The sequence below is a fragment of the Zophobas morio genome, unplaced genomic scaffold (assembly GCF_036711695.1).
Source record: "Zophobas morio isolate AGI-343-1 ecotype UQ-CSIRO unplaced genomic scaffold, CSIRO_AGI_Zmor_V1 ptg000044l, whole genome shotgun sequence".
Taxonomy (NCBI): Eukaryota; Metazoa; Arthropoda; class Insecta; order Coleoptera; family Tenebrionidae; genus Zophobas; species Zophobas morio.
Genome location: NW_026972149.1, coordinates 6756484 through 6782998, shown reverse-complemented (window position 1 = coordinate 6782998; position 26515 = coordinate 6756484). Strand labels below are relative to the sequence as shown.

Below are 26515 nucleotides of genomic sequence, written 5' to 3'. Positions count from 1 at the left end.
TTCTCGAAATTCGCTAATGGAATTGTCAAAGTTTTCAAAACTCGACATTCAAAATGTTCGCAGTTAATTTTAGGTTCCCTGCTGTTTTTTAAAGGAATCTGGTGTTTTGTTGCTGGATAAACTTGAAACAATCTTTTGAGCCCACCCACCCTGTCTTTTCTTAGAGAGTATGTCATTTGCCAAAATCAGTATTATCTTAGCAGGTATTAACCCCGCCCACCCGCCCTCTCTTTTCTTAAAAGGTATGTCATCTGCCAAAATCAGTTTTATCTTAGCAAATAGCGATGACACTGATCACTAACTTTTACAAAAAATGATCAAAATTAGGAAATATTACGAGCTTACTTATATGCACAAGGCGGGAATTTTGCACATCTCTAGTGTTTAGTTGGTTATGCTTTAATGGTTTTTTTTTGTTGTTTTTGTTTTTGTGTATAATTTATAAATATCTTACTACAATGTTTTTTTTTGTTTATTTATTAATGAAAAATAACAGCTTGTTCGATTAATAATAATGCACAACGATTAATAACTACTGTTTGTTATGGTTATTGTCCTAAAAAAATTGGTCGAAAATTATGTCGACAGAACTTCCCTCACTTCTGATCATATTTTGCACATTTTCGAAAGAATTTATTCGGCAAAATTTTGAGATGACGTAATCAAATTTTTGCGATTGATTAAAAACTTAACGTGCTTATAATAACTTCACAACATCAAGATTTGAAAGTACATATTTAGTTTTGCAATTCTTGATTTAATCAATAAAATAAATTGACTCATTCATTAATTTTTTCAGACAAGCCGTATAAGCAAATCTAAAAAATATTAATGCAGTGTTACATCACATGTACACACTCATCAATCATCATACTTTGTACATTTTAGTTAGCAAAATTTTGGGGTGACGTCATCAATTTTTTAGGGGGGATGAGCAAATACATTTTGATCAAAAATTTACCATGCTTATGATAACTTTAAAACATTGATTTATTCGGCAAACTTTTGGGCTAAATTGTCACTTCAAGTAGAGTCCGACAAATGCTGAAGGCTGACTTTCTGTTTATTGGATTATATCTAATAAGGCTTCTATGAATCAGATTTTAATTGTCAATGACGTCGGAAACCTTTAATCCTTTCCGACAAGCAACCCAAAAGCAGGCAGGCGTTGTATATTATTACCATAATAACTCTGAGCAGGTTATTGGAATTCACTATTTGGAGGACTCTATTTTAAACATAGACAATATACTGAGTGAATCCTCTGCCTCTCCACTAAAACCGTTACCTTTTCTAAAGATTGAGCAAAATGAAAAGGGTAGTAAACGGTACCTGAGTAGGTGTCTTTTGATGCGAACAATTTTAATTGCCTGACCTGACCGCACCCTCTTCATTGTGTTCTGTCCTCTCTGTATACTCCGTTTCACTCAACGATTTTGTTGGTTTAAACACGGTTAATTTGGCTTTTGGCTACTTATAATTTTAAATTGTTACATTCTTGTCTAAATGGTGCAATATATACTTATTTAGATCTGGGCCAGCCATTTTCTATAAAGCAGAAAAAAACAGAATAAAAAGAAATATATCTACTTGAATCCCTAGAAGGACACCAGACACGGTCTTGAGGCTCTACTCTACGCTTGTCTAATACATTTATTTTTTTATACACATCTTTACTAGAATAAGCATCTTTGTGTCTAAAGTCAGCGGTAACTACATCAAATAGGGTCACTTCGTGCGGACAAACTCACTTCGCCATGTTGATTTTCGTGTATTAAAAAATCGTGTCGCTGGGAGATAAAGGTCATATTTATTTTTAATAAGATCTATACAACAGCATTAAAAAATGTTTATAAAATACATTATAGACCCATAACGATAACAACGAGCTTAACTTCTAAGTATACTACGTATGCTTCATTTCTTTCCTTGATTAATCCCGTTTCCAGTGATGCTCAAAATTTCGGGAAAACGTTTCAAAATTTCGGCATAGTGGCTACAACAACAAAAGCGATGATTCAAGGTTTTTTACGTCACCTGTCACTACCTGTCATCAAATATACTGATCGCATTCCTCGGCGTATCCACTTTATGGTAGTCGATTTTGGGCCGGCTCAGATTGTATCGTCGGGTGCTGGTTCTAGTTTGTCTTGGTTCGATTCTGGAAGACAGTGGGGGGATGCTAGAGTCGCTTCTCTGAAATACACTGTTTTGTATCCCTCGCCTACTACAAGCACAAATTTTACCCGCTGCCTTTTCGTTGTCTTTGCAGGGCTTCCGATCTCTGGTAGACGCTGCTGCATAAAAACGCCTTCGTCTGGAATAAATTATGCATGAAAACGCTTATCTGCAATGTGAAAGCGCTTACTTTCGTTCTGAGAATTTTTGTATTGATCTTGTTTTGTACTTATTTTTGGAAATTGTGGCTTTTCGTTGTCTTCGCCTAAACCCGAATCGGATTGGCTCGGGCAGTTGTAGGTTTTTTGAGACTCGGGGAATTTGAGGCACATTTCAAGGTCAGGGGCGAACTGCCCGTAACTGTTTGTTCCGCTTACTGTCACTGACCATTCACCTAGGAAAATACAGTAGAACAAACGTTTTTATTTATTGAAAATTTTGCACAAAAAAAAACTATAGTAGGAGTTTGTTTTTGATCATCATTGTAGATGATCCTTACGAATATACTAATAACTTGCAAATATTTTAAGATATGAATAAGTGGATCCTGAACCCTAAATTTATTTGCAGCCCTAATTTTGCTTAACTGTTGATTCCACTTATCACAGCAATAAAAACACATTAAAAACAATAAACTTGACACAAATTGTTGCCGCGTTTTACCAACAAGGTTGGCAACATTAGAGCGATTAAATATTAAGATATACGGCTAGCCATAAAATTATACGAACGTATCGATGTTGACCTTGTCTACCCCCACTCTCCGCGAGGGTGAACAAACCAGCACTTGCTTTAAATATTCGATCCATATTTTCAAACACTTCCAAACATTTAAAGCATTTAGAATTTTACAGGTATTAACTGCGTTCGTTAACTCGGCTATTTTCAAAAATATGTTCAACAACCCTTCTCATAAATATTCAAAAGAGAGAAATTCTTTTAGTCGAATCTGACACAATCCTTCGGGTTGCAATGAAGTATAGACCATTTTGCACCTAATCCTCTGAAAACTTTTTCTAAGCCCTTGGTTAAACGAATCTATAGACTACCGGATTACGATGTTTTAATAAGATTTGGAACCCTGCCTTGCAGAAAATCCAGGTATATGCCAGTTGAAAAGCAGCATTGAAATAGCATTAAATTGTCTTCGTTTTCTAGATTAATATTAATTCTACACTAGACGGCGCTATCGATCAGATCAAAATAGGTAGGTCTTAATACGTCGAATAATACGAAATGTCGACCAAAGGCAATAAAAATAGTATATGAAGTCTGGTATTTACGATTATTGATTATTGATTCAGCAGTTCACAATAATTATCAGATTTAATAGATCGTAATGTGGTTTCCAAATAATACAACATCGTTAACGTATTTTCAAAACACGATAGGTCTAAGTATTGATTCCTGTGACACTCCATTATAGTATTTCTTGAGAAGGTTGGGATAAACCTAAATTCGAACTTTCACTCATTTTTTAAAAATCTTGCTTGACGCAACGAGTAAAAAATATTTGTCAATGGTGTTAAATCATGTTTTTCAGGAACAGGATATAATGACGACAAAATAGTGTCTTACAAAAAATTTATCAATTAAGTTAAAACGTCCCGCATACATTAATGCTAATGTGATTCAACTTTACTAATTAACTGTAAGTGTATTGGAACTTATTCAAGACTTTGTTAAGGCTTTGGATAAGTTCCAAAACTAGACTGTGCTACTACGTGAACGAAAAGGTAAAGAACTACAACCTACAAGTGCATGAAGTGGTCGATAAAATCCTAATGATTATCTTCATGTGTTTTTACAGGCCAAGGACGAAATATCCGACCATGAGAATATAATGTGTTAGGCTTATAATTTTGGCTAATTATAGTGGTAGCTTTTGTATCGCTAAAAGACTCTCGTCATCGCTACTTAGAAAGCGAAACAATGGAGATTTTTGTAACAGGACTGAAATATTGATCACTTTTGTAAAAGTGTAAATTAATTTTGAACAGCACCTATGTCACGTTTACAGGCGTCTTTCAGTACAGCTGCGAGAGTGTTAGATTTTCTGTAATAACCTTACCTTTTTGTACCAACTGGTGCGATTTCGTTTTTTACCAAGAAAAGGAGTCACAACTTTGAATAAATGAAATATTTAGAAAGTTTTGGAAGTAATTTTTATTCTATTTAAAATACGAAATAATGCATTTATAAAAGCAGAGCCCGTCTACAGGCAGTCAAAATAAATGCAGTCAGAGCGTCACTTGCCAAAAAATCCCTTAAAAAGCGTTTTTTTTCGACCTAACGTCCTTACCAAGATGTTTGGTGGTTTCCACATCGTTGTTAATTTTGTGTTTCAGTTTCCTCTGATTGTTATACTTTTTAAATCTTCCATTTGGCGGCGGCAGCAGCGTTTTCGTTTGGACTTCGCTGCTGGAAGAACCGTTTTCGTTCGACTCGTACGAGTATTTATCTCGCTTCACCACATCGTAAGTCACGTTACTGTATGGAGAAGTCAAATCGTTTCTGATTGGATCCGCGTCCTTGTCTCTGCTATTTTTAAAATCTTTGCGGACGCTCATGTCATTGGCGTTTTCGTTACTTTTTTGATAATTAGGGTCGAATGTCGTTCCTAAATAAAATCGGGAATTTATGCTTTGTTCAAAGAAAATGGACAGTGCTCTTTAAAACTACGTGCATTAGGGGTCCTGATACTTTGAAAGATTTATACCTTCGTCGGAAGTACTATCTGGGGAGCCTCTATTATTGTGAAGCATGTAAAAGGTGATCCAACCTTTGGGAATCGAAGAAAAGTTATCGTCTTTCACAACGGCCACAGCGGCTTTGCCTTGGTAACTTTTTTCTTCGGTGGCTTTCGTTTCGTTGTTGTTAGAAGCGTCGTTGGTTTCTGTAGAGGACTGAAACGATAGTTCCTCTGGTATCACTTCGAATTTCCGGTAGAATTTAGGTGGTGATTGTTTTGTAGAAGAGTGGCTTTCGTTTGGTTCTTTGACATTGGTTGCCTTCTCTCCTAAGACTTGGTGTTCTTCGGAAGCCTGCACCTCTGGAATATTTAAAGTTTCTATTAAAATGTTTGCTATAAGTTGATCTAGTTTTGGGTCACTGATGGGGACGCTGTCTAAATCTAAAAAAGCAGGTTTTTCGGGTTTATGCTTTGGGTTGATTTTGGGCAGCTTGTGGTTAATTAAAACGGGGATTCTGGATCTTGATTTAGAAAATGATTGCTTCTCTGAAGTGTCCACACATTCCATGATTTCCAAAATTTCGATCCTTTTACTAGTGTTGTTAAATTCCGTTTTGTGATAGATTCTTCTTGGACCGTAGTCGTAGACGTATTCGTTCTTACTACTATACAACGGCGACAACTTTTCTTTAGTTTTTTCTTTCGTCGTCCATTGTGTTTGTTTGATCTTGGTAGAATAAGAATTCCCCATCATATTCTCCTTCAACGACAGTTTGCGTTTCGTCGATTTCGTCCTCGCTTCCCTTTTATCGTCATGTTTACTTCTATCAATTTTGATTCTTCTAAAAGTTTCAATGCTAGGCAAGAGCGGTTTGTTGCTGCGTCTCTTGTTTTTTCCATAATTGACTTCAGGGAGTGGTACACTATTTAAATTGACATCACTATTATCAACTACGTGATGGATATGATTGCCATTCTCACTGGCACTTATATAATTACTATCCGACTTGGACGAACTTTGTTTACTTTTGTTCCTTTCTTCTCTCTTTTGTTGTCTTTTTGCTAACCGATTCTTAACTTTCAATGGAAGATGATCCGAAACTGCCTTTAACTCACTGCGGCTATCAATCTCCATCGGAATGAAAAATGCGGTTGGTTTGATAGACACCTTCTTAGTATCACTATTATCAGGAAGCTCCAAAGACACATCACTTTTGTTGGCGATCACGTCACTCTGCGTAGGATCAGTCCTAAGTGACGACGTATCTTCTAAACTGTCCACTAGACTAACCGTATCAGACTCCTTATCAGTCGACTCCCCCGACGAAATATTAACTTCCATTGAAGAAGTGTGAGGACGTGCCGAAAAACGCGGGACGGCAATCTGCGGAAGTTCCAAAGGCTTAGTATAAGGACTTCCCACCCCGACGTTACTGATCATGCACTTGACAATCCGACTATGCTCAGAATTGTCAACACTGTCCTCCCGCTTCAAGTAGAAACTCGGAATCTGCTTCACTTGAACAATGTTCGCCGCACTGTCATTTTTGATAACGTTAACTTCACAAGACTGACTTTTCACGTCCTGCATCACTTGATTAAAAATTAAGTCCAAAGTCGATTGACTCAACTGCACGTTCGATATAACGTTAACGTTCGTGGTACCGACGGTCTGTGTTGCCGTTTCGTTCGCGGTGTTCGCGTTCTTGACGAACTTCTTCACCTCCCCCAAATCAGGCGAGTTGTTGAAATCTTGATTCGACACCTCCGTGTCTTCCGCGATCTCCTTGCGAATCTCCGACGGCGTGGACAAATTGTTGTTCGACGACTCGGAAAAATTCGTGCGGCTGTTGGTGTACGCCGAGTCCGAGTTGTCCGAGAACGTGGTGTAACTCGTGTTCGTGTATCTCGTTTCCGTTTCCGTTGTCGTTTTCGGAGTCGTCGTGGTGCTCGTCTCCGTGGTGTACTTGCCGGTTTCGTAAACCTGGTGCTTGGGTGAGACTTTCCGGGTGATTTGCTTGTGTTGCGGGGAGGTTTTGAACTCCTCGTTCAACAATCGCTTGCTTTGCGATCGCACGAGGTGCTCGGGCGACGAGTGAATGGAGGTGAGGGAGTGAGTGGATCTTCCCGAATACAACTTCCCCGAGGACTGTTGCCACTCGTAGAAGGAGCCCGAGAAGCGGCTGGTTGTTAGGGGTTTGCTGTGACTCCACAGTCGTCGCAGCAACGTGGTTTTCCTCATTAAGTCGGGGTCGCGCTTGCGGGTCAAGTTGGGGTCGCTACCGCCCTCCATCTCGGTTCTACAAGGGTAGAATTTTGGGTCGTCTTGAGAGTCGAAACGTTGTTGCGCCAACGTGTGCCTTTTAAAAAAACGAAATTTAGTTTGGGGCGAAAACTGACCGAAAATGGTTGGAATTTAGGTTTATAATAACTTAGGGAAAACAGCTAACCTAAATTGCAAAAACTTTCGATCACACTGGCAATTTCGTTTAAGTTTAGGGCGTCAGATCAAATAAATTGTTAAATTGACCATACAGGATTTTGTGAAGGCGGTGATTTTGCGTCACGACGGAAAAGGTGCAACGACTTTCTCCCTTCTTTGTTCAATGCACGCGCTTGAGGAAATAATCACCTTTTAGTATGTGTAATAATTAAACATAAATAGGCGCGGAAAATCCCAGGGATGTATTTTTACGATCATTGAGATTGATCGTAAAGTTGTAACCCAAACATCGCCAGTAGACGGTTTTGGTCAATAACATCATGGAAATTCCTGAGTAATTTTTCAGCCGAATTACTCACCCTATTATAAATTTAGAGTGCGAATGCGGCATTTGAGACGCCGGATACTAAGAATTCCAGACAACGACCGTGACGTAGATTAATCAAAACGCTGACAAAGGAAGGGTTGAAAATCCCGGTAATTAAATTCGATCCTGGGGGCAAAAAATTGAATTCCGGTAGCGCAACATCGACCGCATTTGCCACTTCAAGAAAAGACAAAATTTTCCTTATCCCTTATATAAATTAGTAATAAAAAATACCGTCGGAGATGTGCGTGACCTACACTTCCATCGATTCGTTGCCAGAAGGTGGGGGATTTTAGAATACACATTACTGAGTCACCGGCGCTTCTTACCAAATCTTAATTTAAACTTAATTAAAAATCTTACTTTCTCATTATGGTTTCGGGTGCACTTAGTCTCCTCCTCAGCAGAACGGGTGAAACCATTTCGTTTGTGACACCAGCGGGTTTTTCTTCCATAGCTCGAGCACAACTGAAAAGGACATCGTTATTTCGCCGAACTTCGCGAATATTATAAACAAAACGGGTCGAGTACAGCCGGCTCCAAAAGCACGGAAATTTTTCCCCAAATACAAAAATTACCTTTTGTCTGAAAACTGTGGCGGTATCCACGCCTTTCTAACTTCCTCGAGGACTTCCTGCAGCGTGAGCGTCTTCCTCTTCTGGCTGCCAAAAAATCCTGCCGGTAACAAAAAGCAATCAACACACCTTCAATCATGTTTAATAACTGGTGAAAAAATATGAGAACGAAGGCGGTTCATGTTCGTGAATAAAATAGAATGCGGGGTCGATATTTGTATAAGTGAGTGATCCATATTGTTGTCTCGCTTCGATTTCGTATTTTCGAATGTGCATGTAGAAGCTTTGTTTTTGTTTATTTTAGCACACTTGTTCGGTCAAGGTTCCCAACGGGTGCGCAACCGTTGTCGAACGAGTGTTAAAAGTTACTCATTATTCGACCAAGTGCATTTAAAAAAATCGCCGATTATGCTTTGCCGACGTGACACATTGTGGCAACTGCTAAATATCACAAAAATGTCGCGTCACTTTCGAAAAAAACACTTACCTGAGAGATACTTGGTTAAAGAAATCGACGAACGTCGTTTCAGCGGTTTGAAACGTGAACGCACGGAGAAAAGAGAAGAGTCGCCGCGACGCCAGCTACGGACTGAAAGGCGTCGAGACGCCGACCTTTCAGGAGGACGTGTAAAAGCTCGTATTGAAAACGGTGGCGACAGGCAGAACACACACAACGGATTTTTCGAGATCTGTAATGAAATTTTCATTCAGTGTTATTATGCTGCCGTCAATCGATATGTTGACGCTATTTTCACTCACAAGGAAAGAAAACGTGAAAATATCGAAGCGGCTTTGAATGCTGCAAGCACTTAAAAATGGCATGTGCTCATCAAATTAATTTGACCAGTTGTGGCGGGTTTACTGGATTTTTCCGGTTAATTTATACATGCCAACTTGGGTAGCTTAGCGTAATCGTAATGAATTAGCGTTGTCATTGCGCCGTTTCATAGAAAACAATGTTTGAAATTTTATTAACGAAGGAAAACGCCAACGATATTTATAACGCTGACAAAAGAATTATATGCCAGATAATTTTAATAATGTTAACGCAGGATTAACTTCTTACGCACGCACAGAAATTTATGTCTACAGCTTACTTATCTTTTAAAAATCCTAAACTGCTACAGGATGTGCAAACAGAACGAAGTATTCTTTTTTTAGATTTATTTACACGTAAATATTATCTCTGCACAAATTTGCCAATTTAGTAGGTTTTATTCTGTCGAACTCACACAATATACCTACACTGGTCGAATAACAAAATAAATAAAGAAACAAATAATTGCATTTAATACACATATAAATTCATTCGTCTATCATTACTGCGTCCTTACAACATTTCACCAAAGAACGGCAATAAAAATCGTGAACGACTCCAAATATAGGTATATTTGATACACCTATATGACGTCATTAATTTTCCAGGGGGACGAACTGATCAACTATAGTTACAAATTATTTCAGTTAATCCAAACACACCACTTATCAGCAAAAACTATCCCGTCTTATGCAATTTACAAGGTCGCAATAGCGAATATAAACCAAACACCACATGTCTTCACATACATACAAGTTCATCGTGCAAATTTTCAACCTTGGTTGTGCTTTTAAAATATACAGTACAAAAATTTCGTTATCCTAAAAAAATTAAGGCAACATTTAATCAACTCGATTGGCGGGAAATTCAAATAAAGCTTCTCGCGAAACTTAAAATGTTATTTTATCAGACAGTTTGAGTAATAGGTTGAATCAGACTTAATGTTTAACTTAGCGTGACGCATATGAAATTTTTTTAAAGTTGTAGGTACAGTAGCCAGATTAGAATTTTTTCGAAAGAGGGATTCGAGTTATCACATTAGGTACTTAATTGGATCGCAATACAAAACATTTGGCAACACTGATGTAATAGGTGTCAGTATCACGGAATGAAGATAAATATTGCCCAAGATAGATTACATCTGGTTGTTGATGGAATAGAGACACTTCATTTGGGACTTATTTTCAAATATTTTTGTATTACGTGCTATTTTAAATACCTTTTAGTTTGTTTTTCTAGCGGGTTAAGTATGGCTATTCTTAGTTCGCACGAAATAGTAAGGTATCTATCCTTGAAAAATGTATAAAATTTTATTAGGAACTTCATCGATTTTGTTTTAAACACTTCGTGGGAATAAAATTCTAGTATTTTATTAATAGTTTGGCCAAATAAATAAAAAAGTGTGGGTAATTCCGTGAGTCCAAAGGTACCTAGTGGTATTTATCATGGGTTCGCTATCAACTAATACCGTTCCACATTCTGAATGTACAAATAAGACTTATTGTGTGTTTTACTTAGCAGAAACAATGGAACAGAGTGTAAGAATACGATGTATGAATAGTTTTTTTACTCTTATCTAATTTCGTTGTACATACTAAAAAAATATTCAAAATCCGCCTTGAAATGTATGCAATGTGGACTTTAGTTAGTTTTCTTGTCACACTAAGTGGAATATTATGCGTCATTTATCACTATCTAATTTTAATTTAGTGAAGAAACTGTCTAGTCATAACGTTATTAAAACTGTGATAGGTACATATTCTAGCTAACAAGTTGTTTTGACCCAATTAAAATCAATAAAACGCCATTTCGATTTGCTCATGTTGGATTTTTCCTCTTCCTAAAACGGGCGTGGCCAATAAAATTTAAGTAAGAATTACGAGTAGGTATTGGCGGAAATATAACCACTTAGTAAAGATTATTAATACCGTTCAATAAACTTTTTTTATTCAGTCGTAAAATTTATGTCTCAGCTAGTAAAAATCACAGATCAACACCCTAATCTAATTCCGACACTTAAAACGTGTACTAATTGTGTAAATGAAATATTATATTTCGAAATAACATCTTTATTAAAATATGGTCTTGACCTAAAAACCGTCTCGACGTGTAATTTTCCTCGAATAAGCCTCGTTACCGCTCAATTAATCCCAGTATGAACCAAATTGGACACAATCTCCAGGTGCGCTGGACGGGATTATCAAGCAGCACCGACAACGAACAAAATGGATTACAGGCTGGATTATCGTCTCATGAGCTTGCGGTATTTTGGTTATAATCCTCTGAACTGCCTGTTTTGTTTGTCGTGATATTTTAATCTTAAAAATTTTCTCTCTTTTGGGGTGGCACACTTTTTGGTGGGAAATTTGAATTCACACGCATGCGTGGTTGATTCAGTATGAAGATTCTACGTCATCAATTTTTTGGAAGGGAGAAACCAACAACATTTCACCACTTAATCACAATCTTAATTAAATTAAACAGCCGTTAAAATGATCTTGCCATCATTTATTCATTTTAATCATCGCTTAAGTACTTATACACTTATAAAATAGTGATAAGTGTTTCTGTAAGCTTAATATTTTAGTCTTATTCTTTCACATAGTATGTGAGGTTTCTAAAAGGCGGTACCAAAATTGTGTACTACCTTGTGTGTGGATTCAGCGGTGCGGCGTTTAGTTTTAATTGACACTAGGCAGAGATAAGTTATTTTCATAGCTTTGTAACGAAATAAAAAGATTTAAGACATAAATGTGTACCTTGTCAGAAGTTTCATTTAACATTTCACACGGCACACACTTTAAATCACTGAGCACATTTGAGTTAAGCCAGACTCTACTTCGCGAACGGTTAAATAAAATTAACTTTACTACTTGACTCAGTATTATGACAAAAGAAACGAAAATTGCAGTGAGAAACATACGATACAACGGACGCGCTAACCTCTTTGGGCTTTTTGAAACGAGTGTCTAATTTTTGTAGCATTTATCGACATCCACTACGTATAGTTAAATCGGTATCAGGTAGTGCTCTTCCCTGGATTATTTGGGTGAAATCAATATGCCAATCCGGTTATGAGTCGCTTAAACGTGAAGGCTGCAGTCAGCTTGTCGGATTAAAAGCTTACATGATGACGGTATTTTCCATTATGTAACAATAATCCACTGAACATGGTGTATTTTTGCACAGTAGGTATGAGTAAAAATTTGCTTACCTTTTGTCTTTCGTGGAACGTAATCTTGACCCTGAATTTTAGCAAGCCACGCTAAAGACGGCTTGGATATCGTCAACTTTAGTTTGTTTGTGTAAACGCTGTCGGTTTTCGCTTTGTACAAAAACTTCGCTTTTCTGTGTACAATTTTATTAGTCTGCTGCAAGTTAGAAATAAAACAATAAGTTATCAAAACATATCTATTTGTATTTACATTTAAGTTGTCATTTACACTGGTTGGATAGGCCTGCACATCAGAATTGTGTTGGCATAACACAGCCACCTTTTTGGGATTTAACTATAATTGCGTAAAATAATATAAAACATCTTTTGGTAATGAAAAAAATGCAGGACACGGATGAAAAATCATTGAGACAAACAAAAAGGAAACATAAATACAACGGAAAACTCTCAACAACTTTTCAAAACAGTTAATAATCACCCCACATTTTAAACACTGTACATTGTTATGCACACATTTTCTTCCTAGATTACGATATTAATCTATTGTGGCCGCCTATCGTACTCGCGTCTAAAGTCTCTTTCTCCTGGACGCCAGTCACCAGCTGCAAATCGGTCTCTTTGAAACTGTTCGGGTATGTACACGGGCATGGCTGAAGGAAAATTTGGAGAAGGACCGTAGTAAATTGGCGGTCTTTGACCCATGGGAGGCATCGCGTCCCGTGGATTTCTTGGAAACCGCCACAGATCGGGACCATCGGGAGATCTACACCAGATTAACATTAACACAAACCCGAACCGACAAATACACAACTAACCTTTTATCAGAACGATTAAAGTCACCCCTGTGGTATCCACCCTGTCGCGGATAGTCGTACCTATCACGTTTATGGTCGGCGAAACGGTCTCTAGATTGCCCACCTGCCCACCTTTCATGCTCAACATGAGACATTTGGTCATGTCGAAAACCACCTTTCTGCATGGAACTGGGTTTTCGGCTACTGCGACCATAGCGAGACCATTCACCTTCTTCTTCTGGTTCGTCACGATTTTTCCTCTTCTTTTCTTTCTCTTTTTCACTTTTGTCGCGCTTTTCTTTCCTACAAAAAACACGAAAAAATTACGCATTCTGGATCATTGTAGCAATTCAGGTAGTACTTTTCTGAGTGATGTTTCTTGGATTCGCGTTCCTCTTTTTCGTCACCTTCGTGGCGTCTTTTGTTTGTATGTTCGCGATCGTCTTTACTATCGCTCTTCCTTTCTTTGCTTGTGCTACCGGATGCATCCTGAAATCTCGGGTATTAGTACCGTTGACCAAACACTTAGCTATCACTACATACCTCAGCCTTCTTCTCCATTTTGTCTGACTTTTTGCATGCTCTTTTGTACAACTTGTATAACTTTTTTGAATCGAATTCAGTGAATTTTGAAACGAAGTACCATAAATTACTGCAATAGAAACGTCAATTGGTTGTCTTGTTATTTAATAAACCACAAACCTTCTCCACTCTTTAATTTTTTCCGGATCGTTGTACTCGTTCAAGCAGTGGCTGATTTGTTCGCCGATTTGGATTAGGCAAAGTCTGGTGTGATTTACCTGTTCCGCTTCGGATAAAGACTGATCTGGATTATCAAGTGCTTTGAGTGCTTTTTTAACCGGTCTCATTTTTTCTTTACACTAGAACAAAAAACCGTTACGAGGGGTACGAAAGTGGCGCAGTCGTTAGTACTTCATTGAATATGGAAGGATCTAAATCACCCAATACGTGTACTGCTGTGGGTTCGTTGTTTGCTGTGAAGTGCATTGGTCCTGCGACTTTCTTATCTTTCTTTTTGTCTTTCTTCTTCTCCTTTTTCTCGCTGTGTGACTTCGTGGAACTATCGGCTTCTTTATCGTCGTCCTTTTTGGGTGTGGATTTGCTCTTTTTAGGAACGGCTGTCGCCGTACTGGTCGACGACGTAACGGCAGACGCTTCATCGTTTGAACTAATATCATCATTGTCGATGATTTCTTTAGTCAAAGCTTTGGTTTCTTTCGACTTCCGTTGTCTCTTTGGTTTGGAGACACCTTTCTTCTGATCTAATTGTTTCTTTAAGATTTTTAGTAAGTATTCCGCCCTTGACTGGAGATGTTTGGCTTGTGGTTTTTTATCCTCGTTTAATAGGATTTTATCACCGATCCCGAAAGTCGGGTCCAATTTGATCTGCTCCCACGACCCCATTCCATAAACGTATATCCCTTGAAGCAATTTCGAGTCTTCGTTGACGTCCCATTCGACGTCGAAGTGAGCCGGTTTGGTTCGGGCATCCAAAACCCATTTACTCCGTTCGTCCGGATTAGACGGAAGCACTTCATCTAAAGGTTGGAGTTCCTCCTCACAAGCCATCATCGTTTTGGCGTTTACGGAAACTCCGCCCAGTTTGAACGACGGACCGCGCATGCGCTTCCTACCACGACTAGTTTCATCTTGAGTACCTTCGTTTTCTTTGGTGTGTTCGCCCATGTAAGCGCGACACCTTTCATGAAGTAGTTCGCCAAGCTTCCGCAGCTCGGCTAACGGCTTTTCTTGCAATTCCGCGTCGCAAGCTACCGCCTCTAACCTCTTCAAAGGAGCGCTGAATTTCTTATAACTCTTCACGAATCGCCGGATCTGGAAAAACAGTTAGTTCCGCCTTGGTGACAATAGTCGATCTTACCTCAACGTCCGTGAAGTTCTTAATTCGTTCTCGGTTAGCTAAAGGTGGTCGCCCCCTTTTCCGCGGTCTTTCTTCGTCGCTATCATCCCCTTCGCCGCTCGACCCACCCGAGTCCTCCGCCTCTTTCTTCTTTTTCTTCTTGCCTTTGCCATCTTCGCCGTCGCTTTCCGACTGGTTGATCTGCTGGAGCGTCTTCCGGGATCGCGGGGGAAGGTACAGGTCCTCCATCTCCTTGGATCTTTCTTCTTCTTCGACCTTCTTTCGGAGCTTTTCAGGAATGATTTCGTCCCAATCTTTACTTTCGTCGTCTGCGGGGGTTGCGTTTACTGGGGAAGGTTCCGTGTCTTCGTCGAAAGCGGCAAAATTGGCTACCTTGAATGCCGATAAGAGTTCGTCCCCGGCTAAAGTGGGTGCTTCGTCCCGGGTTTCCGCTCTTCTGAGAATTTCGTCGATGTCGCACTGCAAAAATCAATTAAAACCGCGACTCTACGGGTGTTCTTTCTCTTACATTTGGTTCCTCGTCTTTGTCATCTTCGTCTTTGAACAATTCTTCAGCCCCGAATTTGAGGATCGCCGTGAGGTCCTCTTTGTTGAACGGGTTGTTATTAGACGACCCTTTCTTGTCCAGTACCGTCCGTCCCGTGGTGTCCATTCTTTGGATGACGAGGTGATCTAATACCATTTTTTGTTTGGCACGTTCAACAATCTCTTCTTCTACTGACCGCGCGGTGACTAACCTGTAGATGTTGACTTGGTTTTTCTGCCCGATCCTGTGGGCCCTCGCTTGAGCCTGTAGGTCGTTTTGAGGATTCCAGTCCGAATCGAATATAATCACAGTATCAGCCGTCGCTAAATTAATACCTAAACCGCCAGCACGCGTCGACAAAAGAAAACAAAAGTCTTGAGATCCTTCGGCGTTGAAATGATCCAGCGCTTGCTTTCTCATTTCGCCTTTAATACCGCCGTCCAAACGTTGAAACGGAAAATGGCGCAACTGCAGATATTCACCTAAAATATCCAACATTCTCACCATTTGGGAGAATATCAACACCCTATGACCCGTCTCGCGCAAACGAATCAACAGTTTGTCCAACAACACTAGTTTACCGGAACCGCGAAGCAAGAGCTGAAGTTGATCTTCCTGAGTATTGCTCGACTCGTACTCGGTCGGTTTTGTTAACAACGCGTGATTACAACACTTTTTTAGTTCGATCACGATATTTAAGAAGGTGTTGGTCGAGCCCTTCACGCCTTTACGCAACGCGTTGTAGTTCTTCGTAAGGATCCACTTATAGTACTGTTTTTGCACCGTCGTCATTTCCACACGTAGGATTTGTTCGACTTTGGCTGGCAACGACTTCTCTACGTCCTTCTTCACCCTACGAAGGATGAAAGGTTCCAACTGCTTGTGGAGCCTTGAGTAGCCTTTGGTGGAGGCGTGCTCGTGATCCTTTTCAAAATCTTCCCAAGTCTGGAACCTGCGCGCCAACTCGCTATGAATCACACATTCAAGGTAGTCAGAAAGAGTTTTAATTCATTATATTGCCGCAAACGGTCTCAAAAAAAGAAGTAAACAAAAAATAATACACAAAAGAGGGTCAAGGTGGGACCACTGTGTGACGCTATAAAAAACGAAACGCAACTGGTACTACACTACTTACTTCTGAGGCATAATAAAGTGGAGGAGAGCCCAAAGTTCCTTGAGGCTGTTTTGAAGAGGAGTACCCGTGATGAGCAGACGGTGGTTCGTGTCGAACTCCATCAAAGCTTTGTAGAGTAGAGAATCGTCATTTTTAAGTCTGGAAAGAGTGGTTTAAGGTCGGTTTTAACCCAAAACACGAATCCTACCTATGCGCTTCGTCCACTAACAACACAGCCCAACTTAAACTACCGAGGAATGCTTTGTCTTTGAGGACTATTTCGTAGGTGGTTAAGATGGCGTTGAATTTCAGTCGCTTGGAACCTTCGTAGCTCCACTCGTATTGTCTGATCTGTTAAACACGAATCGTTAGACGCTTGTAAACCCCAAAACTACCAAATTTACCGTATCTCGGGATTGAACGTCCCCCAAGTACGTAACAAAATTCAACTCCGGAGCCCACTGCGCAAACTCCCGCTGCCATGACGTCATTGTCGACAACGGCACAACGCACAGGAACGGTCCGTGTAATTGATAGGTGTTGAAGAGATAATACAGAAAGCATATCGTCTGAACAAAAAATAGTTGCCATTAAAATCTAAAAAACCAATGTTGTATTTACCTGTAATGGTTTATTACCTGGATTGTTTTACCCAGGCCCATCTCATCAGCCAGAATAACGGAGTTTTCTTTCGTCCAGGAGTGGATCAGCCAGTTGAGTCCGTCCATTTGGTAGTCCCTCAGAACGAGGTTCTACACCAAACAAAAAGCGACTTAAGTACGGTTACAAACTTCGCTTAAGAATACTACCTTTTCAACGCCCATCATATACTGAGGCTGCGTTTTCACCTCGTGGAATTTCGGCCTGTACTTCAAAACTTTACAGTGTTTGGTGGGAGTCTGCTTTGATTGTTCCCGGTCTTCGAATTCTTTGATTTTCTTTGGCCACCGTTTCTGGATTAAGACGGAGTCCTCCCACGTGGAATCAGCGTACGGAAGACTCTCCCATTTGATGAAGTAATCAATGCCGCCGTCGGGTTTATTATATTTCGCTATAATCCTCTCGACGTTGTTGTAACTCTTCAAAAGTTCTTGGGACAGCTCCAATTGACACTCGTAGTATTCGATATCTTCGGGAGTTGCGTACCTCATCCATTGTTGTATTTCCATCTCTTTCTTGATATAATTTTCTAGCTTCTTGATTCCTTTAACCTTCTGTTCCTTCAGCGAGTCTTCCGATTCCCACGTGTTATGTATATGGGCCCAATCTTTCCACTTGATGACGTATTGTTGTTCCGTGTTTTCAAGATCATTCGGGTCCACTCCCTCATTAGGATCCCCGTTATCTTCAATATAGTACATAGTTGTGATGTTTCCGGTTACTAGAACACACAAACATGTTAGCGGACATTGTCACAGTACGAACAATTCGTTTAGTACCTCCTTTCTTCCCTCTCCTCTGTGCCAAAATTTTTTCAATAGTTTCACATTTTTCTTCAGGTACAGGTTCCGATGTCTCGGTGTATTCTACTTCTAATAAGTCTTCAGAGTCAGTTTTATCTTCTTCACTATCTTCCTTATAACTAACCGAAGCACCTGCCGTCCTCCTCGAAACCGTCCTTCTCTTATCTTCATCACTATCAATACTAGAATCGTCCGAACTGTAGTTAGTTTTAGTCTTGGCTTTCTTCACGGTGGCACGTTTAGCTCCAACCCTCTTGCTCGGAGGCGGGATTTCCTTATCTTCTTCCGATTCAGACGAACTGTCGTCGTCGTTGTATCTCCACTCATCACTGCAAAATCACGATCAATACGGTGACATTTAGATCGACCGCAACCACTACTACCTTTTCTTCTTTTTTCCTTCGCCTTTATTTTGCAGTCGCTCCGGTTCCTTACGTGATCTAGACGATCTTCGGATGCCAAAAATGTCCGGATTTTCTTCCCACTGTTGAAGATACATTAGTAACAAGTACGCACTCAAGGGAGTTATTAGTACCTCTTTCGAGTCTGATTTTCTCTTAGATTTTGAATCTGGCGAGTTGGTTGAAGTATCGGGACTAGTTTCTAAAGGACTTGTTTTACCGTCGGTTTTTGAGTCATCGTTTCCTGATAGGACCTCTCCTCCCGAGTCTGACCCGCTGGAGGACGAAGAGCCGGAATCACTGTGAAACGGAGTCGTTATTTCGAGTTTTGTGGTGACTAAGACAACATTAAAATGTAGAGCACGGGGTGCACAATTTGTGCTCAAAATGGAGCATACTTGTCTGGGATTTTCCTGTATTTTGTAGCTTTTTCGTTCTTTCTGTTTACACTCTTTCTAAAACGATCTAGTGGAGTCATGTCAGGTGGTCAAGCTGGATATTTTATAGAATCACTTATATTGCTGTATGACACTGAACCGTATTTTTAAACTAACGTTGTTGCGGCCATTTGACCCTTTATTTGAGTTATTTGAATCTATCTAGGAATGTGTTGGTGTTACCAACATACTTTTTTAAATATTAAAAATCAAAGCTTGTTAGAAGTGTTTTTTTTTAATCGTATTGAATAATAAACCGTACTGTATAGTTAGACTTACCTTTCATACATTGTAGTAGCACAATCTGGAGGTTTCTTTAAACAATAAATGTATTTTTTTCTGCTAATTCCTGTGTGCTTTGTATTTAGCCATCTTAAAAATTATTGGCTGCAGCAAATTTTAAAAGTATCTAAATATCAAAAGACTGATAACAAGAATGTTTGATTTTTAACGAAAAAACTAAATATGGCGGCGATAATGCGTTATTACTTTGACAACTAGTTTGACACTTGTTTGCATAGCCGCCTTTGTTCCGGGTTTGGGAATCAATAAATTTGGGTATAAATTTCGACAGGCCTAAGCTTTTTATGTTCCAGATATCAGAACCGAACTCGAGAGCCTCCGGACATTTTATTTTTGGTTTTAACTCTTATGACAAAATGAAAAAAAAATATATATATATATATAATAAATACAACCATCGTTATAAGCCAAGTGATAACTCAAATTTGTCGTTATCTAAACCCAAATTTATTGTTCTCAATCGCTCCTGCGGATTTTTATATGTTAGCTGCTTTTATGGACAATTGTTTCAATTTTTTTTCTGCTGATTACGAATCTGTTTTTAGTTTTTTCCTCCCACGCAGCTTCGTTTTTGATTTAAAATCCGAGAATCATAGAAGGGGAAATAATTCATTATCACCTTCACAAGGACGTAATTAGTCGGTCATGAGTTGAACATAAACATTAATAAACCAATTAGCATAACACAGAATAAAGAATCCCGAGAATCTGTTGTTTCGTTTTTAAAAGTAGCAATCTCGGGAGCTAAATGTGTTTCGATTGTGGAAATAGCATCAAATAAATAAAGAACCTCGAGATCCCGATTTTGTTTCATTTTTAGAAGTGACGATCTCGGGGGTAATTGTCTTTCACTTTTAGAAGTAGCAATGTGGGGGCTAATTTTGCAGCATATAGGCCATCAACGAAAATACGTATTTTATGACTTTGTCTCCTTCAGATTTACGTAGCGTTTTTTTGTGGTATTTTTCGAAAATTTTTTAGATAATTTACACAATAATTACGATTATTTTGAACCGCACCGTTGCAGAAAGTGTTGCTACGATAAAGCTGTCACCAAAAAGTATTTATCCAAGCTCGTAAAAATCAATGGTAAAATGGTGCCTTGTAGCGACGATGTTAAAAATTGATTGCTTTGTTTTATAAAATTTCAGTACTTTTGTGTGAATTTTAGGTAAGAATTTGGCCACTTTTTATTTAAAATACTACTATACAATGTATAATCAAGTAGTAATTAAGTTTTTCCTGTAAGCGCAGCCAAGTCGTTATTTTACTATTGATTTTTACGAAGGTATTTCTTGTCGATTTCAACGTAGCAACATCCTTAACTACGGACCAATCTTTTCTATCAAAAATAGTTGCCCCTGTGAATTTTCCAAATGTATATCTTTAAAATATTGCCAATTTGCCAATATTAATTAACCCTCAGATACCTAAACGAAGTACTGAAATTCGAATATAAACAGTTTTGTTTTCCTTTCCTTTAAAAATTCTAATATTTATCTAGGTATACAAGCACATAAACAAATTTATTTATTCATCCCTCCGAAAAGCTAATGACGTCATCCAATTTTGCAATATATGTAGCACAATTAATGTTTACAACAACGAAATCGACATTAAAAATTTGAATTGTTATTACAATTCAATGGAATGCTATAAAAGCGTCGTTATTGTTCACTTGAAGGTCTTTTTTTATAAATAATAATAAAAATTGGGACTTGGATGCCATACTTAACCGAATTTTTTTCTGAAAAATTGTAGCTCCGATCAATATTTTTCAAACTGGAATAGTAGTTGTCTGTTTGAAAATATTTTCAAAATCATTAGTAAATTGGTGACCTTCGTTTCCAAAAAAAATCTTTCGTCAAAATTACACTTTGTAATATGTTGAAAAAGTAAAACGTTTTCAAAATTTCGTTGAATAATTTGTGTTCTTTGAAAATTTAACTCAGTTGTCGCAAAATCAAAACGGAAATTTTCCACAATAGCGAAAAGTAAAAATAAAAAATGAGCGCCTTACATAAAAAATTTTCAAAGTTTCGCGTCATTATCAACTTGTAAAAGAACAAATACTCAAGTAGTTTATTGTTTACCGATTAAAATTAATTAAAATCCCCCCACGATTTAAACTTATTAAGGATTGAAAAATCGTACTAAATTCCAAAATACAGTCAGAGGTGCCAATTACAATTTACCTCTTTGAAAATTTTCGATTAATTTTGCAAATTTTTAAAAAATGTTTTATCAAATTGGAAACGAATTAATTGAAATCCAATTACGCACGTTTACGAAATCAATCAGCGATCGCGAACCCTTTCGTTAATTTTTTCAAAGACAAGTATAACGTAATTAATACTTACCTTTGTGTAGTCAAAATTCGCAGAAGTGAAGATTTTGAAGTGCACTACTTTTTAATGTTTGTCAAAAATGATTTTTTTTTAATTAATTTAATGACAATCTTATACTAATTACCAGCACCAAATTCCAATAGCTTACCTTTCTGATCCAGAGTTATTAGATGAAGAATCACTTTTGCTTTCGTTGTCTGATCCAGACCCAGAATTTTCTGAATCTGATACGTCACCAGTCTAAAAAAAATAACACTGCCTTATTTTTGCTCAAACTTAACAAATATATAGACGAAAAAAAAGAAGACTTAAGTTCGGGAATCGCTGTTACGGTAAAATTGAAGTTAATTAAGACCCCTATAATAAAAACGTAAAAACAACAATATTGTTTATTTTTTTCTATATAACACAATAAATACAAAGTAGGTACGTAAATAATAAAATAAACATGTCATTATCTGATGATTTGTAAATGCAGAATCATAATTAATATAATTTTATGTAACAATAATTTGTAAGGGCAAGTCACCTGTAATTTGGGGTATAATTGGGTGGAGCTACTAGAAAAAATCTTTTCTGTTGGAAAACCACGAGTTTTTTCTTTAAATAAACGTGTAAATATTACTCGTGTACGTGTATGGAGCACCTACTAAAAAAGATTTTTCTGTAGTCGACTGAGGGGGGTAAAATTTACAGTATCCCTAATTCTGGTTAACAATTGTACCCTAAACATTCTCAGATTTCCTGTTATGGTCCACGTTAACGTTTATAAGAATACATAACAAAAAAGTCAGGATTCATAGAGGTTACATTCGACAATCAGATCAACCCCACTGTAAAAGTGGTGCAAAAAATTATAATACAAACGAATTATGAATGAAAAGTCTTAGATATGGTTTGAAGGCGTTTAGGAGAAAAGCAGGGCATTGAAAGGAAGTAAAAAGGCCCAGGAAACATAGGTAAACGTACTGGGAAGTAGTAAGGGAGGTTCCAACCTGTTAAAAGCACAACTTTAGCCTTAAATTGCTCAAAAGGGTCCATCTCAAAAATTGAAAATTTTGCTAGCGACGGGTTTCTAGAAGTGTTGAGAATATAAATACGGAAAGAAAAGTGTGGAACACGATCGGCAAGGGGGCGAAAATGGCCAAAAACTGTTTGTAAACAACAATATACTGAAGAAAAGTGTGTAAAGTCTTACGGGTAATCAGACCACGCCCTTGAGTTCACATTGACGCAGTATTTAAAAAACACGTTATAATCCACGGGAAAAGCATTTTAACTAAATAACAGCCCCCGAATTAGTATTTAAAGGGTTATTCTTACCTCAGGCATCTTGCACCACGTTTATCTTCAATATCTCGTTTTTACTATGAACAAGCACGACGAAAATTTTCCCAAAACAATCGCGAAACGTCCTTTAATGTTTTCATAACGTTGAATTTCGGCAAATTTTGACCTTAACGCGAAAATTTGGCGATTTTATCATCAAGTTCATGCAACACCACTACGTGACGCCATTTTGTACAAGTACGCCGACGAGTTTTAAATGGAATTCACTTTTACTCCGAACCACAAATATTATTAGTCTTTTTAAACTTGTTTATAAAATACACTTTTTAGGTTATATTATCACAATTCGCCACTAGATAGGGTTAAGTTAGTTATTATTGATGCCACCATAATTGTGTGCGATGTTGCTCGCAGCCATCTTGACTTTCTATCTGAATCGACAGCGTAGCTAAAAGCGCAAGACGGGGTCAGGGGAGCCAACTGTAGAAACGGTGGGAATCTCGGCGGGCCGCGGGGAGCGCGCGGCGATGTGACATTTCTCTGACGTCACGGACGTAAACTTTATTCGTTATTACCATAAGGTAAATTTCGCGTAACAGAGTCTATTGCACGAGAATTATTTTCCTACCGCTTTTGTCCAATCAAATCTTGCGAAAACGCGCCATCCGTTTCCGGAACACGGCAAGAAAAAATCCAAAATTTCGTACCAACAAAAATTCAACCAACTTTTAGTTGCGAAAAACCCCAAAAGAAAACGTTCACGACGAGTGTGCTTGTTCATATTTCGCCAAAATTCACGCTTATAACCTTAAAATTATCCTCTCAACCGCAATCAATTCAGGAATGTAGCCGTTTCTTTTATCAAAAGCGCGCCAAATTTGAATGAGCTCTACTTAGATTCTAAGGTCACTTATTTGCTTCTCGTTTCGAGGCAAATTGTATAGAGTGCGGTCAAGTTTATAAAAATATTTGTATTTCAATATGGAAATTGATTTATTTCTTTTATTTTATTTTTTGAAATCAGGATATTTGTAAACTTGGCCACGTTTAACAGTCTTGCATATGGAAGCAGTATATGACTAAATACACAGTCATTATTACAATTTTTCTTTAAAAAATAATACTACACAGCATAAATCATATAAATATAAAAAATACTTTTAAAGCCTTGAATACGCTACACACATATATATAAAGTTCGTTGATCACTGTTAATTCAATTTTTTTAATAAATTAAAAGTAAAAATGTCTTTAGAAGTTTCAGTTGACTTGCATCAATAATTTTAATCAAAGAATTTCGTTTTTTTTTAAATTCTGATTTGAATTTATCATACTTGGAAAGTGTAGACGCCCGAACAATTGGTTGTAAAAAAAAATATGTAATATATCGACCACAAAAAAGCACAACTACAACAAAAAAGTTCCGTGTAAAAAAAAAATAACACGACAAACTGTCAGTTTTGTATATACTTTGTCCAAATAGTTTTAGCACAGAAATAGTTTTTAAAATGTAATGAAACAAAAATTAAGCCACGACTCTTTAGTTGTTTAAAGTTTTATAGTTATGAAAGATCATAAATTGAGTAGTAAACCATTAAAATAATGCTGTATTGACTTGGAACGAAGTTTATATATTCATTTAAATCGGTGATCCAAACTTTTTTTTAACAAAAACCTAATCAGAGACCTCCATAACAGTACAAAAACGTATACAGATGATGAACTATAAGACGCCCGAACAATTCGTTGTTAAAAAAATTTATTTATAAGCAAGTGTAAGCTAAGGAAGTATTGTAATCGAGTCCATCGGGCGACTGGTTGCTTTTGTTAAACAATGAAGAGTTTTTGAAATATAATGAAGAAAAATTAAGCGATAACTTTGCTACAACTATTTAGTTGTTTAATGATTTAGTTACGAAAAACGTTGTTAAAAAAATGTATTAATTTATTGATGAGAAAGAACTCATGGTAAAAAGAACTAAAGTTTGTCTAGAATTATAAGAATTTTATGGACTCCCAGAGTTAATTTGTTTTATAGCCCTTTTCGAATCGCAGCTTTTCCAAGAAATTTGTAGTCGCTTCACCACTTTAAGAAACTTTTACTAAAATTACATATCATAACGACAAAGAAACCCGTCGAATTTAAGTACTTTACCACAGTAAGTAGCTTAGGGTAATTATCTCCCTCTGATAACGTTACTGGACCCCATCCTTTTCTACCTTCTCTATTTGTACAATAATATTTATATACACACTATTCTTCAAATGCCAGTATGAGTACGACACAACTGCAGAGCGTCTTTAATTAAATTAAATTAAATTTGATAGTAATAATAGTGTTCATGAATGATCAAAGATATTATACAAATAATGCAGGTATAAAAGGATGGGGTGCATTAACGTTATCAGAGGGAGGTATTTAGCCTACTTACTGTGGTGAAGTTGGTACTTAAATCCGACGGGTTTCTTTGTCGTTATGATTTATAACTTTAGTACCATACCTGCCTGCCAGACTGCCCGGAGCGGGCGAACTTGGGTGCAGTAAACATCGGCTTTCCCCTGGCAGGCTCTTTAGCTGTACAATATAATTGACGAAAGGGCTCTAAAAAGGAATTAATTTTGGGAATCCACAAAATTCTTATAATCTAGACAAACTTTAAACAATTTTCCTACAACTTGTTTTAAACAATGAAGAGTTTTTAAAATGTGATCGAATTAAACGACAACTTCGCTAGAATCATTTAGTTGTTCAACATTTTACAGTTACGAAAGATTATAAATTGATAGTCGTAAACGATATTAAAAGAATGTGGAACGAAAGAATCACTTCATTATTATCACACTGTAAAATAAACTTGGTGATTCAAATTTCCGATGCATCAACTCGTTGTAATTTTGAAAGAAAACTAATCTGATATCTTCATGATTGTACAATCAACATATACAGATGATAAAGAAACCGTAGACTCCCGAACAACCTGTTGTTGGAAAAAAGGACGAAAAAATGTATTTATTTAATTAAGGAGAGAGAAGTACTCATAGGAAAAAGTGGTAAACAATTTTCCTAAGACGTTTTTTAAGCAATGCAGAACTTTTAAAATACAATTAAGAAAAATTAAGCGATAACTTCGCTTCAATTATTAAGTTGTTTAAAGTTTTATTTACGAAAAATTCATAAATTCATGATCGTAAACCATATTAAAAGAACGCTATATTGATTTGGAACGAACCTTATGTATTCACGATTTTATTACTACAAGATAGTACCATAAACTCACTGATACAAATTTTTGAAGAAGCCAAATTATTCATTGTAATTTTAAAAGACAACTAATCTTATTTCTTCATAATTGTACAATAAAGAAGAAACTACAAACCCGCCAAGATAAAGAAGGAACCAAATTAAGTTTTTTTTTAACAATGGAAGATATTTTTAACCATTGAATTTAAAAAATTAAGATAAAATAAAGAAACAATAACATAATTATTTTGTTATTAAGATTTTCGCTGTTACGAAAGATTCGTAAATTCGAGGAGTCCATAAAATTGTTATAATTCTAGACTGTAAACAATTTTTCTAAGACTCGTTTTAAACAACGAAGAGTTTTTAAAATATGATGGAAAAGGAATTAAGTGATAACTTCGCTACAATTATGTAGTTGTTCAAAGTTTTACAGTTACGAAAGATTAAT

General features: G+C 37.3%; 3 protein-coding genes across 6 annotated transcripts; all 3 read right to left on the bottom strand.

Moving 5' to 3' along the window:
* Window positions 1–1790: 1790 nt before the first annotated feature.
* On the bottom strand, window positions 1791–4761 carry LOC135141441 (uncharacterized). Its single transcript, XM_064072536.1, has 5 exons — window positions 4481–4761; window positions 2369–2572; window positions 2247–2317; window positions 2048–2196; window positions 1791–1996 (listed from the first exon to the last, which is right to left on the bottom strand). The coding sequence occupies exons 1-5, from the start codon at window positions 4746–4748 to the stop codon at window positions 1918–1920; spliced, it is 771 nt and encodes a 256-aa protein (XP_063928606.1). The 5' UTR covers window positions 4749–4761; the 3' UTR covers window positions 1791–1917.
* A 104-nt stretch (window positions 4762–4865) lies between these two features.
* LOC135141439 (uncharacterized) lies at window positions 4866–12025 on the bottom strand. 3 transcript variants are annotated; one of them, XM_064072533.1, is made up of 5 exons: window positions 11832–12025; window positions 8743–8944; window positions 8259–8355; window positions 8044–8148; window positions 4866–7230 (listed from the first exon to the last, which is right to left on the bottom strand). In XM_064072533.1, the coding sequence occupies exons 1-5, from the start codon at window positions 11991–11993 to the stop codon at window positions 4866–4868; spliced, it is 2931 nt and encodes a 976-aa protein (XP_063928603.1). In that variant the 5' UTR covers window positions 11994–12025. The 3 variants fall into 3 exon arrangements, with proteins under 3 accessions (XP_063928603.1, XP_063928604.1, XP_063928605.1); XM_064072534.1 differs by lacking the exon at window positions 11832–12025 and adding an exon at window positions 9015–9215; XM_064072535.1 differs by lacking the exon at window positions 8743–8944 and having other exon boundaries at window positions 11832–11910.
* A 391-nt stretch (window positions 12026–12416) lies between these two features.
* Window positions 12417–26260, bottom strand: Chd1 (Chromodomain-helicase-DNA-binding protein 1). 2 transcript variants are annotated; one of them, XR_010282388.1, is made up of 19 exons: window positions 22857–26260; window positions 21682–21773; window positions 18580–18745; window positions 18428–18528; window positions 18021–18373; window positions 17391–17962; window positions 17220–17333; window positions 16986–17150; window positions 16790–16932; window positions 16603–16740; window positions 15450–16419; window positions 14942–15400; window positions 13975–14895; window positions 13744–13922; window positions 13585–13693; window positions 13403–13530; window positions 13063–13344; window positions 12498–13010; window positions 12417–12443 (listed from the first exon to the last, which is right to left on the bottom strand). XR_010282388.1 is itself a non-coding variant. In XM_064072532.1 (18 exons), the coding sequence occupies exons 1-18, from the start codon at window positions 22863–22865 to the stop codon at window positions 12788–12790; spliced, it is 5124 nt and encodes a 1707-aa protein (XP_063928602.1). In that variant the 5' UTR covers window positions 22866–26260; the 3' UTR covers window positions 12470–12787. The 2 variants fall into 2 exon arrangements, 1 of the variants encoding a protein (XP_063928602.1); XM_064072532.1 differs by lacking the exon at window positions 12417–12443 and having other exon boundaries at window positions 12470–13010.
* Window positions 26261–26515: the final 255 nt, after the last annotated feature.

Coding starts and splice junctions, on each gene's coding strand:
- Chd1 (XM_064072532.1), bottom strand. Junction 13,694..13,743: donor AAAATTAAAGAGTGGAGAAG/GTTTGTGGTTTA, acceptor TTTCTATTGCAG/TAATTTATGGTACTTCGTTT. Junction 13,011..13,062: donor TTTAATCGTTCTGATAAAAG/GTTAGTTGTGTA, acceptor AATCTGGTGTAG/ATCTCCCGATGGTCCCGATC.
- LOC135141439 (XM_064072533.1), bottom strand. CDS start 11,993: ATGTTTCTCACTGCAATTTTCGTTTCTTTTGTCATAATACTGAGTCAA. Junction 8,945..11,831: donor TAAATGAAACTTCTGACAAG/GTACACATTTAT, acceptor ATTTCATTACAG/ATCTCGAAAAATCCGTTGTG. Junction 8,356..8,742: donor TTTAACCAAGTATCTCTCAG/GTAAGTGTTTTT, acceptor TGTTACCGGCAG/GATTTTTTGGCAGCCAGAAG.
- LOC135141441 (XM_064072536.1), bottom strand. CDS start 4,748: ATGAGCGTCCGCAAAGATTTTAAAAATAGCAGAGACAAGGACGCGGAT. Junction 2,573..4,480: donor GGAAACCACCAAACATCTTG/GTAAGGACGTTA, acceptor GTATTTTCCTAG/GTGAATGGTCAGTGACAGTA. Junction 2,197..2,246: donor AGACAACGAAAAGGCAGCGG/GTAAAATTTGTG, acceptor AGTGTATTTCAG/AGAAGCGACTCTAGCATCCC.